At 39.9% G+C, this 12,869-nt stretch overlaps 1 protein-coding gene across 1 annotated transcript in view; it reads left to right on the top strand.

Moving 5' to 3' along the window:
• SORCS3 (sortilin related VPS10 domain containing receptor 3) overlaps positions 1–12,869 on the top strand; it is a 437,279-nt gene that overhangs the window by 369,964 nt on the left and 54,446 nt on the right. The window contains exon 15 of the mRNA XM_047762685.1: positions 11,863–11,980. Within this exon, the coding sequence (XP_047618641.1) occupies positions 11,863–11,980 (118 nt within the window). The remainder of the gene's footprint in view (positions 1–11,862; positions 11,981–12,869) is intronic.

A 12,869-nucleotide genomic window follows, 5' to 3' on the forward strand; every position in this document is an offset into this window, starting at 1 on the left:
CTAGTGTGTGACTCACCGGAATCCACAGCTGGTTTAATTGTTTACTTGGAAGAATGAGAGATAAATCTGGTGTGTAAATAGGAGAAATTGCAAGTAGCCTGGCTGGGTCATTGCAGAACATTCAGTTTGGGGCACATATATCTACATGTCAACGTGGAGGCAACACCTGGACCGACAGGAGACTCCTTCCTCCCTAGTACCCACAGGGATCCTCCCTCATTTGTGAACTGAAGGTCTGTGCCTGCCTTCTGGCTTGCTGGCCACCTGTGAAGCACAACCTAGATTCCATAACCCTAGCATCTCTGACCTTGACCCACATCAGGGGCTCAATGACAATAGCTAAGCTATCTCTCTGGAGGGGAACAGGCTCATTTCCCTGGAGACCAGGACACATCATTGTCTATGTCATTCTGATGATTTATTGGACCCATTAGGCTATGCAGATGAATGCCAGTCTTAGTGCACCAAAGGAAATTCTCTTTTAAAAGAACCTAATAGCACACATCTATAGTTCCAGAGTGGCAGGGCACAGTTTGAAAAACCCAGAGCTCTCTTTAGACACAGGAGGCTGAAGAAAAAGGCAGCCTAATGTGGAAAGTGGGTCTTGTCTGAAACCTTTCCTGATTACGCATAGCCCTGGATTTGGTCAAATTCCTACCATGTGTTCCTCCAGCAATTACTGTCATATATGCTCTACCATGATTCATCCTGCAAGCTGCAAAGGTTTCCCATGAAAAGCAGTCAGTGTGGGAGAAAGAACTGGATTTCAGATGACTTGGGTTCTATCCCTTTGTGTTCTTGAGCAGGCCACTACTTTATCTGGGTTTTGTTTTTTCCAGATAGTGGGTGAAGCTCTGTTCTTTTTCATGCCCCAGGGACTCCCAACCAGAAACCAAGCCAATGAAGATTGCAGTTTAAGATCAAGTACATAATTCCTCACAGAATAAATACTTTTGTTCTTGAGACAAATTGAGGCATAATTGGAGCTCTCTAGATATAACCTCTACATGTTTCTCTTTTTCTTCCTTCCTCCAAATGTGATTTCAGTTTTATATATTTCATGCTGTTTCTGCCTTTATGCAAGCAGCCTATGATAAGCTGGAGCAAAGAGCCTCCTCCCCGCCCCATGCCCATACCTCTGTGCTGAACTGTGCAGTTAAATGACCGCTAATTAGTTACAAAACACAGAAGAAGGGGTATGAGAGCATGGTGCTGAGAACTGTGTTATAACACTAGCAGCAAACACCTAAATTGGGCTCCTGACTCCAATGCCTATTCACTGTGTAGCCTTTTTGAATGAATTATTTATTAAACTTCTTTGAGGCTTACTTTCCCCATCTATCACATGGGGACAATAGGTGAAATTAGATAATCCATGTAAAGTGGTTAGCATACTGTAAGTGTTCAATAAATTATCATGAATATTTATGTTTCTAATTATTATTGTTATTGTTGTTTAATTGACTTCTGCAGATAACCTCCTGTTTGCAAAATCTTAGAGTAGAAATAACAGGGCTATAAAAGCGTAAGGCACACTCTCTGCCCACAAAATTTTCAGGCATCCAACAAAAGACATGAAGCAACTTAATTAATTACTATTATGTAAAATATTAATAGTTGCTTAAGATTATTCATTTCTTAATTTATATTAAACATTACAAATATACAACACATTTAAACCTCAGAACTCTGTTAGGTATTTTTTTTTCCTTTTGTAATGTTTTATTGAAGTATAGTTGATTTACAACATTGTAATTATTTCCGCTGTACAACAACGTGATTCAGTTATACACATGCACACATCTATTCTTTTTCAGATTCTTTCCCCATATAGGTTATTAGGTAGAGTTCCCTGTTCTATACAGCAGGTTCCTGTTGACTATCCATTTCATATACAATAGTGTGTACAGGCCATCCCAAACCCCCAATCCATCCTCCCACCACCACCTGTCCCCTTTGGTAACCATAAGTTTGTTTTCAAATTCTGTGAGTCTGTTTCCGTTTTGTAAATAAGTTCATTTGTATCCTTTTTTTTAAGATTCCACATATAAGTGATATCATATGATGGTTGTCTTCCTCTGTGTTACTTTATGTAGTAGGTATTGTTATTATCCTAATTTTGCAAATGAGGAAATTTAAGTCTAATAAATATACATATAAAGAACTTCCAGTTGCTCCAGGACTGGGGCTCACATCCTGGCTTGTCTGAAGCCAACATATTTGATGTTTAGCCAATTTATTCTCCTGGCTCTCAGAAAACATGTATATGACAAGCACTTACTATATGTAAGGCACAGCTTATATAAATTGCAGAATTGCAAGAGTTTAAAACCTAGCAAAGATGACAATATATTTAGGTGAATATTCTCTGAATTTTGATACCTGTTGGAAGTGCCAAGGATGATAGTCAAAATATAGAGAAAAAATGCTACGAAAATTCAGAGGAAAGATAATTTTTTTTTCTTCCTAAGAAAGAAAGGAATGGAGGGGGAAGAAACATCATGGAGAGCATAACAGAAAAGTTAGCATTTAAATTAAAGCCAAGTAGAATAGTCTGTCTTGAAGACAGAAAAAAATCTCAAGACCTGTATAGTGCAATGATTAACAGAAAAACCTACAAAAATTTCAAGGAGAAATGGAAGATTTGAACTATCATAGGGGAGTAGTTTATTAAACTTCAGGCAAATAGCAACAGACCAAGAAGTCCAACAGTTAGTGTGATTTTGGAGATGAGTAACACTATTAGCAAGCTTGCTGTAAAGAACTATATACAGCCCTCCACATGACAAATAGAAAATATGTATTTTTAAGCAAATATTCAATATATATATAAATAATTATATATATAAAATTGACTGCACACTGGGCCACAAGCAAAGGATAGGCTAGTTCCAAAGAGTTGATATCATTGAGAGTATATTCTTTCTAAACATTACCATTAGATCAATATGTTTAAGTGATGATAAGAAAAATAAATTTAAAAAAAAAACTTTGTATACTTAGAGTAGTTTTGTTTTCTTAAAAAAGAACTTAAGGGAGTTCCCTTCATGGTTCAGTGGTTTACGATCCCCACTAGAATCCATGAGGATACTGGTTTGATCTGTGGCCTTGCTCAGTGGGTTAAGGATTCAGCATTGCTGTGAGCTGTGGTGTAGGTCACAGACAGTGCTCAGATCCAGCGCTGCTGTAGCTGTGGTTCAGGCCAGCAGCTGCAGCTCCGATTAGACCCCTAGCTGGGAACTTTCACATGCCTCAGGTGTGACCCTAAAAAGAAAAACAAAAAGAACTCAAAATGGTTACTGAAAATTACTTAGATTTGAAAAGATTTCCTTCCCTTCTTCCTGCCCCCCTCCCCAGAATGACTGCATATTATTTGACTTGAGACTTGTAGAGTAGGTAGGATTTGGACAAGGTGAGAAGTTGGAAAAGGTATCCCAGGCAGAGGAAAAGCAGGCACTAGGAAATCATGCTTCTTTTAGTGGAAGAGAATGTAGGGTTTAAACTAGTGAAACTAGTGAGGAGACGAGAGGTACTGAGAGCCTGGATTAGTCTTCAGCCAGAGGAAGTGTGACTGGTTAAAGCTTTAGCTTCACATTAAAGTCAACTTGAATCCCAGCTCAATCTTGACCTTGAGTATGGCCAGGTCCTCTGTTTACTCATCTGCAGTGGCTTTACCTAAGATTCTCAGGCATTGTATGGAGGATTCAGGATGATAATAGCCAGGGAACATTTAGCAGAGTTCCTGGCACCTGACAAGCATTCTGTCAGATACCCATCAATGATAGCTATTATTACTACTAGCACACAGGCGTGGCATACAAATGGAGTTGGTGAATGTGAGAGGGTTTGTAGACATGTATAAGGATTGAGTGTCAGGCTGGAGGTTAAGATCGAGGACCATGTTGAGGGATGAGTCTCTGCTCACACAGAGGTTTCTAGTCTGATAACTGAGAATCCAGTTGAGGCAATAACAGAAAGTGGAAAGTCAAGAAGAAACGGATGGAGTCAGCTTTGGCCTTGTTCTGTTTCTTAAGGTTTTCTTCAGGCAGGTGAAGCTGGGAGAGCTGGTGGTTAGAAGAGCTCGAGGTGCGTGCTCTGGGGTAACTGAGGAAGATCAAGGAAATGGAGAAGGTCCTGGGCAGGTGGATGACAACACAGTATTATCCTAGTTAAGTCTGACCAAATGTTGCCTCAAAAGTCAGTCTGCAGTGGCATCCTCTAACCTAACTCCCTGTGCACTGTTTGCTCTTTCTTTTGTGTATTTCCAGTGGTTTCCTAGGAAGGAATTCTTGTTCTTTTCCTTTTAGAAGGATTGTGGTCAACCACTCTCTCCTTGAAACTCTCTCAGCTTTTATAACTATATATGAAAGCTGATGTATTTGGAGGTTGAAAAAAGAACCAGGTTACAGTGCAGAGGGGAATCGGGCGACCCAGAGTTGCTCTCCGCTAAAGAGGAAAACATCTTTACAGAGCCTACTCCTCTAATTACACTTAATATGGCATTGTTTCCACCTAAATTATAGCAATTATATACCAAGATCCCCTTTGAAATCATTTAATTAATGAGTAGCTAACCCTTTGTGTGTGTGGAATTCTAATGAAGTCTTTTATTTTTGTAAAACACCTCCCTCTCTCAAATTAATCACTTCCCTTCTTACAAGGCTTATTCAGGTCCGGATAGTGGATTAGAGAAGGTGTGTTATTTCCAATCCCAGCAAATCACAGCTGTTTGTGGAAATCCTAGCACAGTCCATGATAACAAGGGAAGAGAAGCTGATGCTATTTTCCTGAGATTGTTTTTGTACTCCCAAACCCCAAAGGACACCTAGCAAAGCCATGTTCTTTGGCCCAGAAATAAGGGCAGATAAAGCTATTACCCCAATTTTGGAAGAAGTAGATGGTTTTTTGATAGATTAATTCTACCCATTAATCAAACCAGAAGTATTTATTGAGCATCTGTTATATGAAAGAAGTGCCAGTGGAGACAAAGATGAATGACCCTTATAGATAAATCCTTTGTGTACAGGGGTCACCAGAATATAGACAGACTATCTACCTGGAGGCAGACATAGGGATTGAAGGAAAATAAACTCTTGGAAATTGTCCTCAACGGGCTATGTTCCATTTAGACTACTTCTGCATCTCATCCTTTGTGTACATGTATCACTGATAAAAAATTGTTAAATTGTTAAATCTTCTGTTAAGGGCACTGATGTTTGAGGGATGAAATGATTGGCTTAAGGTCATCTAGCTAATCTAGCAGCAGATCAGAGCTAGGAAAAACAAGACTTCTGTTTCATTACCTAATACCCTTGCCTCTATGCCCAGACCACCTGTATATTAAAAGTTAACCACCCGGGAGTGAAGGAGGGCATTTTGTGACCTGAGTCCCATTAGCAGTCCAGACAGACAGCAGAGGGGTTTAAAAAAAGAGAGAAATGGTCTCAGGTCTTCGCCCAAGAGGAAAATGAATCTTGAGTGGAGCCAAAAACTCTCATGAAAAAAAAAAAAAATCCAGGTGACAAAGGAAAAAGAAAAAGGAAAACAAAAGTAATAAATTTTAATTGATTTTTTCCTGAAAATCCATACTGTGAGAAATGGCTCTGTGAATTCATGTATTTGAGTCTATGGTTGGGAGCAACTTCTTCAGGGGAACTAAAGGGTAAGATACCTGTTTCCAGACAGTCATCTGTATTTATGTATGAGTATCTGATTTCTCCAACACTCTCTAGAAAATGTTACCTCAAACAAGAATAAAGAAAGACCCTGCATTTGAGGTTAATATTTACCTTACCCGAGGAATTTTGAGCCAACCCATTCAAAAACTCCTGATGAGCTGGATCTTTGGTATGAGTCTGTGGAGGTCCCAGCAGTGAGAATTAGGGCAATGATAATGAATGTTTATCATCAATTGGGATTTTCAAGATTTACACATACTCTATCTCAGGGTTTTTATGATTTTGGTGAAAATATGCTTTGAGTTCAGAAGGGGGCTAGAAATGTATTTCTGGAAAAGAAGGTCAAAATAGTTTATGCTGGTAATCGCAAGGAAGTGGTAGGATAGTGGGTGACAGTGGATTTGGGCATGCTGGGAATTAGCTTCTTTTTGCCAAAGACTTAAGAAGGAAACCACCCTTTAGAATTGCCTTGTTCCAGGAGTACTCAGTAATTAGTTAGCCAGTCTTTTTCAAGCAACTCCTGTTGAAAGGCTTTGTGTGGTACACAGAAGTACAAGAACATTCCCAGCCTTATGGAGCTTTCTCATTGGTTGACACAAATTTGATAAAAAAAAATACAAGAAAATTAAATTATGGGTAAGTGGTCTAGAACAGTATTTCTCAAAGAGTGGTCCTGGAGACAACAACATCAGCATCCTCTGGGAAGTTATTAGATATGCAAGTAATCAGGCACCTCATTAGTTACCCCAAACATATTAATTAGAAAATCTGGGTGGGAGACGATCTATATTTACCAAGCTCTTTAGGTGATTCTGATGCAGACAGTGGAGAACCTCTAGTCTAAAGATAATAGGACCATTCAAGTTTCTGAGGAGTGAGAACTCAGTATTTTTGAAACAGTCACAGAAGGCTTTCTAACGGAAGTAGCACCTGATTTTGGAATTACATTATCTTTTTTTGGATATGTTCCACATCTTTGGTTCTTCTACCCTACTCATCTCTTGAGTTTTCATATTCAGTTGACATATGAACAACATTCTTCCCCAAAAGTTACCACAAGTGGGACAGGTATGCTGTTCCTTCCTTACTTATGATAAGCTTTAGAGGAACATTTCCAGGAGATGAGAACATTTTATCTGGGAAACTGATTTATCGTATTCTGAATTAGAAGCAATGTAGGTTTTCTTTTTCCACTCCAGAACCAAGTGGATATAGTCAGTGTTTATCATTCCAAAATGATGGATGTGATTTCTCTGACTTCTCTGATGGTTCCTCTCACTTCCCACCTGGGTTCTCACTTCTAAGGATGTTGTGAATTTTAACATCTGTTCTAAGGGTAGTTATGACAAGGGATGATAAATGCTTGAAATTAAGTTAGTCTTTTTTTTAATCTCCTACTTAGTTTGCTGTGTTTCCATCATTTCTTCATCTTCCATGAGCTCCAACCAAATAACAGTGAATGAAACCAATACTGAACAGAATTAGGGAAGCCATATCTTTGCAAAAGATAAACCCTGTTTCAGAGCCACATGCCCCACAGGAAGGGATCTACCATGAGCTGATGATGGAGAGATGGGGAGGACATCAATGTCTGAAAGTTGCTAAGGGATTTTACCCCACAATCTTAGTTGGGGTCCAATGAGGAAATAAGCAAAGTTCATAAGCCTGATCTTAAATGTTTAAAAATTTGCATCTGGCACATGAAAGCAGACTACCACACTCTTAAGTAGAAATATTAGAAAATTGACTTACGGTTTGGGGAAAGAGTTGGAAAACATGGTGTAAGGAAGTCTGGAATAGAAGCCAAACAAATATAGGTGAAAGGAATGGATCTGCCGGGGTTTCAGAGGAGAGGAATCTGAATTAGTCCACAAGTCCTGATTGTGTACCTGTATTATGTTCACTCCTAAAATGAGAACTCTGAGCTCAGGAACAGGATATCCCAAAGAGTTGGGTAGAACAATCTTTAGAGGCTCGGGATCAAGTAGGCCATGCAATTGGGTGAGTGCTCATTTTTTTTGGTTTTCACTCCCCTCTCCATTCCTAAGTCATCACCAGGTTAACCAGACATAGTTTTTTCACTGCTCCTTGGAGAGATGGATGAAAAGGGGTCTCAAATCATATTGTCATTTGTATTATTTCTTATGCCTGCTATGACAAATTACTACAAATTGGGTGGATGAAAAACAAACAAACAAACAAACAGAAATTCATTCTCTCACAGTTGTAGAGGCCAGAGTCTAAAGTCAAACTGGAAGCAAGGCCACCCTCCCTCTTATTTATGAAGGAATTCATTCTAGGCTTATTCCATCTTCTGGTGGCTCCAGGTGTTCCCTGGCTTGTGGCTGCATAACTCCAATCTCTGCCTCTGTCTTCACATCATCTTCTTTCTGTATGTCTCTCTTTTTTCGTATCTCTTATAAGGATATTTGCAATTGGACTTAGGACCAGGATGATTTTATCTTGAGATCCTTAACTCACTTAGCATCTTCAAAGACCTTTATCCAAATAAGGTCACACTCACAGGTGACAGGGATTACAGTACAATTGTATCTCTTTGGGGAACCACTATTTAATTCAGTACATCATCTTTATCACTTTTCTTTTTTCTTTTCTTTTCTTTTCTCTTCTCTTCTTTTCTTGTCTGTCTGTCTGTCTGTCTGTCTTTTTAGGGCTGACCTCACATATATGGAAGTTCCCATGCTAGGGGTCAGGTAGGAGCTACAGCTGCCAGCCTATTCCACAGCCACAACAGTGCCAGATCCAAGTAATGTCTGCAACCTACACCACAGCTCATGGTAATGCCAGACCCTTAACCCACTGAATGAGGCCAGGGATGGAACCCATGTCCTCGTGGATGCTGGTAGAATTTGTTATCGCTGAGCCTCGGTGGGAACTCCCTATCACTCTCTTTTCTAATGGTCCTTAAACTTTGGTAACTGTGAACCCTTTGGAAAACTGATCAAATATATGCAATTTCTCCATAGATAAATACATACAAGCCAATATATGCATATTTTTATTTAAAATTTCAGGAGATTCAACTTCTACTACTACCACCAAAGCTCCTAAGTGTACTTTAGTCTATATTGTTATATATTAGTCTATATCATTCTTGAATGGTGACATCCAAGACTAAAACTAGAATTTTTCTTTTTGATAGATTTAATGGAAAACAGACCAGGATATTGACACTATTGTTCTAGATGATACAAAATTCTGCATTAATTAATGCATTCTAAGATTACCTTAAGTATTTTTGATCTCTCTAAATTGCTTATGTATATTAATAACATTGTGCATGAAAACTCTTAAGTGGAAATCATCACCATCAGCATTATTATTATTTATCCTGAGCTGCACCAAGCCCCATTTCTTTCATCTAGTGCTTATGTAGTTGCCAGGGTAGGACCTGACCTTTTCCCCCATTATGTCACATGTTATTAAATTCAGCCCTGTCTCCTCAGTCTGTCAAGACCTTTTTGGGTCTTGATTCTTCCATCAAGCATATTGATTGTTTCTACCAGCCATGTGTCATTAGAAAATGCAATTTCCAATGACGACCATTATTTCCATGTCTTCAAGTCATTAATAAAAATGATGAACAAGAAAGAGCCGACAGCAGAACCTTGCAGCTAAGTACTCACCCTCCCTCCTGCTTGATTTTAATGCTGTAATTAGGTACTGTTCAACCACATAATTTTACTAGCATCTGGATCATATTTTTTCATCTTTTCTTCAAGGCTGCTATAGCATACCCTGTTAGATACCTTGTTTATATCCAGGTAAATCATACACCTTAATTTCCCTCTTCTGTCTGTCTAGTAATCCTTTCATAGAGAGGAATGGGGTTAATCTGACATGATGTATTTTGAGGTCCATAATATCACTGAAAACTATGTGAAGTAGGCAGAAGCGTTTTGTTTTTTGTTTAGCATCACCGGTATCCTGCTACTTAAAGTACTCCGATCCAGGAAGACTTACTAAAGGAGGTAAGGATGTAGAGGATTTGGATGGTCTGGATAGAAGGGGACATTCATTAAGATTTACCCTACTTTTCTGTTTGTTGGTCTGTTTTTGCTTGATGAGATTTTAACCTTATTCTACTCTCTTAAAACAAATAGAAACTTTTAATAAGATATAACAGTTTTGTTAAATGTTAAAAAAAAAGGCTGACTCATGACTTCTCCATGAACTGAACCAGAACTGAATAGTAGAAATACATTAGTGTAGACCTGGTTTGAATGCATTGGATTTGGGTACCACTGAATATGGCAAGAATACAATAGAACAGAGAGACCTTGGGGGGAGGTAGCCCACATGGTATTGGCCACACAATCCAGGGTATTTTAGACCCTGTAGCTCCTACTACTCAAGGCTAAAGTAAAATTTATGCAAAGACCATGAAGTTGTGCTAAAGGAGAGACCCTTAGTTCCTCCCTCAAGCCTATTTAATCTTTTTTTTTTATAAAGCTGTATAAAAGCTTTATTTAACATATAACTGATAAAACATTGAAAATCCTTCCCTGAGGTGTATTTTAAGTTGCATGATCTACAAAACCTATTGCTTTCTCAGTTTCACAAATTTAGTCATCTCCACCCCTACGATAGCATCCTCATCTTTCATATAGCAGAAGGAAATATCCCTTAGAGAGAAGTAGTCTCTTAGTGTCACTATAAGACTATTTGAATTTGGGAAAAGGAGAACCCAGGGCTGAGAGTGTGGTTAAGTCTTGCTGGAATGCAAGCCATCCAATTCCTTGAAAGACCTCAATCTGTTTCTCTTCCCAGCGTGACTGGTCTCCCCTTTCCATCACGGTGATGGATGCCTTGCATTGTAATTACAAGACATGCCACTGAGTGGAGTATGGATGATCAGTCTTTTCTTCTCTTTTTCTTGAAACGATTGATCATTCATATTTATAGGGATATCAACTGCTGGTCTTTGAAAAGGTCAGTATTGATTATCTAAATCTCACAGATGGTGTGCTTCTTTGCTTTACATAAATATGAGTTCCTTTTACAAGACAACTATGATTTCTCAGAGAAGGGAAAAAGAGCGTGGTATTCATGTAAATTAAGCAATGAGAATTTCAAGTAAAGCATGCTTAGATTCAGTCAGAATATTGGAACTGGCAAGGTCATCTTTTAGATCAGCTAATCTACCCTCACCTCAACACATCTATGTACAATTTTCAGGTGAGAAAACTGAGTCCTTGCCAGGGGACATCAGTAGATATAATAGTAGTGTTTGCATTAAGAAGAAGGCCATATGTAAAATATGAGCAACATGGAGTTCCTTTTGTGGCTCAGCAGTAACAAACCCAACTAGTATCCATAAGTACACAGGTTTGATCCCTGGCCTCACTCAGTGGGTTAAGATCCAGAGTTGCCATGAGCTGCAGTCTAGGTCATAGACACAGCTTGGATTCCACATTGCTGTGGCTGTGGTGTAGGCTGGCAGCTGCAGCTCCAATTCCACCCCTAGCCTGGGAACTTCCATCTGCCACAGGCACAGCGCTAAAAACAAACAAATAAATGAGCAAATGTTCTCCATGAGTAGAGGGTTGTAGATGATTGGGAAAATTTTTCCTTCTCCACACCTTTCTATATTTAAATGCTTCTTGTGGAGTTCCCGTCGTGGCGCAGTGGTTAATGAACCCGACTAGGAACGATGAGGTTGCAGGTTCAGTCCCTGCCCTTGCTCAGTGGGTTAACGATCCGGCGTTGCCGTGAGCTGTGGTGTAGGTTGCAGACGCGGCTCGGATCCTGCATTGCTGTGGCTCTGGCATAGGCCGGTGGCTACAGCTCCGATTCAACCCCTAGCCTGGGAACCTCCATATGCCGCGGGAGCGGCCCAAGAAATAGCAACAACAACAACAACAACAATAACAAAAAAAAAAGACAAAAAAAAATAAAAAAAATAAAAAAAATGCCTCTTGTAAAGCACATACAATACTTTTGCGCACATACAAAAAGTTTGTTTTAAACCCGCAGTGAATACTAGGTCAGTTGACTGAAATTGTGTGGGCAGTGACTTTCCCCTCAGTGGCCATCAAAGACCTGGCTTTGGAAAAATTGGTGAAGTCTGCAATTTGGTCCTCTCTCCCCCCAGTCTTTGTGCACTGGTGACTGACCGTGGGGCCTTTTCTTGTCTTGCTCATCCTCCCCTGAAAACCCTTAGAGTTTTTGGTCACTTCAGCCTCCGCTCTGAATGGCAGTTGGTGAAGGTGGACTACAAATCAATCTTCAGCCGGCGCTGCAATAAGGAGGACTTCCAGACCTGGCACCTGCTCAATCAGGTACAGGGCAGGGTGGAGGAATCCTGGGTCCTAGAAATAGGAGCTACTGCAAGTTCTTTTTGGTCCTACTAGGCCATCCTATTTTGAGGAGGAAAGTAGCGAGTCAACTGAGGATAATGGTGGATTATGGGGGAGGGTCTGGAGCCCACACACCCAAATCTAGCAGGGCTAGATGATATTTGGGGATCATTTTGCACTCTGGAATCCTGATCTTCTTCTTGAAATCACTGAGCAGCCTGAGGGAAAGGTGACAATGATAACCTGAGATTTTAGTGCTACCCATGGAGAGATAAACTTCCCAAACTAGGAGACTGGCCAATGGTTTGACCATCACAGGTTCTAATAGGAAGCATGAGAGGATTTCTCAGACTAGCTGGAAGGATCATTGCAGGTAGGACCACAGAGAAGGGGTGAAAGGTGGGAGTGAGGGGCTCCATATGCAGAGGCAGACTGTTTTTCTTTAATAATTATTGGATGCATATAATTTGCACCAACTTCTCTTTTTACCCTTGACTGGGAGTAAGGACATAGGCATGGTTGTTTATCATAGACAGGACTCCTGTTGGGTCCACTTCAGGTTTACTCTGAAGATGAAAAATATGCCAGAAGTAGGTTCCTTTCCATTAGAATTTCTACTTAAGCCATTTGGGAAGTTGCCTGTGGTCTGTGAGGATGACTTGGAGTTTTTGTATTCTCCACGGATGTGGAGAAGAAACAAGGCCAAGTCGAAATCACTGACTGGGTTAGGTGGAGTAGCAGTGATAGGCCAGCTTCCCACAGTGCTCCTCTTGCGTGGCAGTAAAGATCAGCTTTTTAATCTCTGGAACTCCCAGATGGTTAGTGGGAAGGCGATTTCTACCTAAAGAGACCAAAAGAGAAGACAAAGACA

Source organism: Phacochoerus africanus, chromosome 15 (genome assembly GCF_016906955.1).
Source record: "Phacochoerus africanus isolate WHEZ1 chromosome 15, ROS_Pafr_v1, whole genome shotgun sequence".
NCBI classification, from domain to species: domain Eukaryota; kingdom Metazoa; phylum Chordata; class Mammalia; order Artiodactyla; family Suidae; genus Phacochoerus; species Phacochoerus africanus.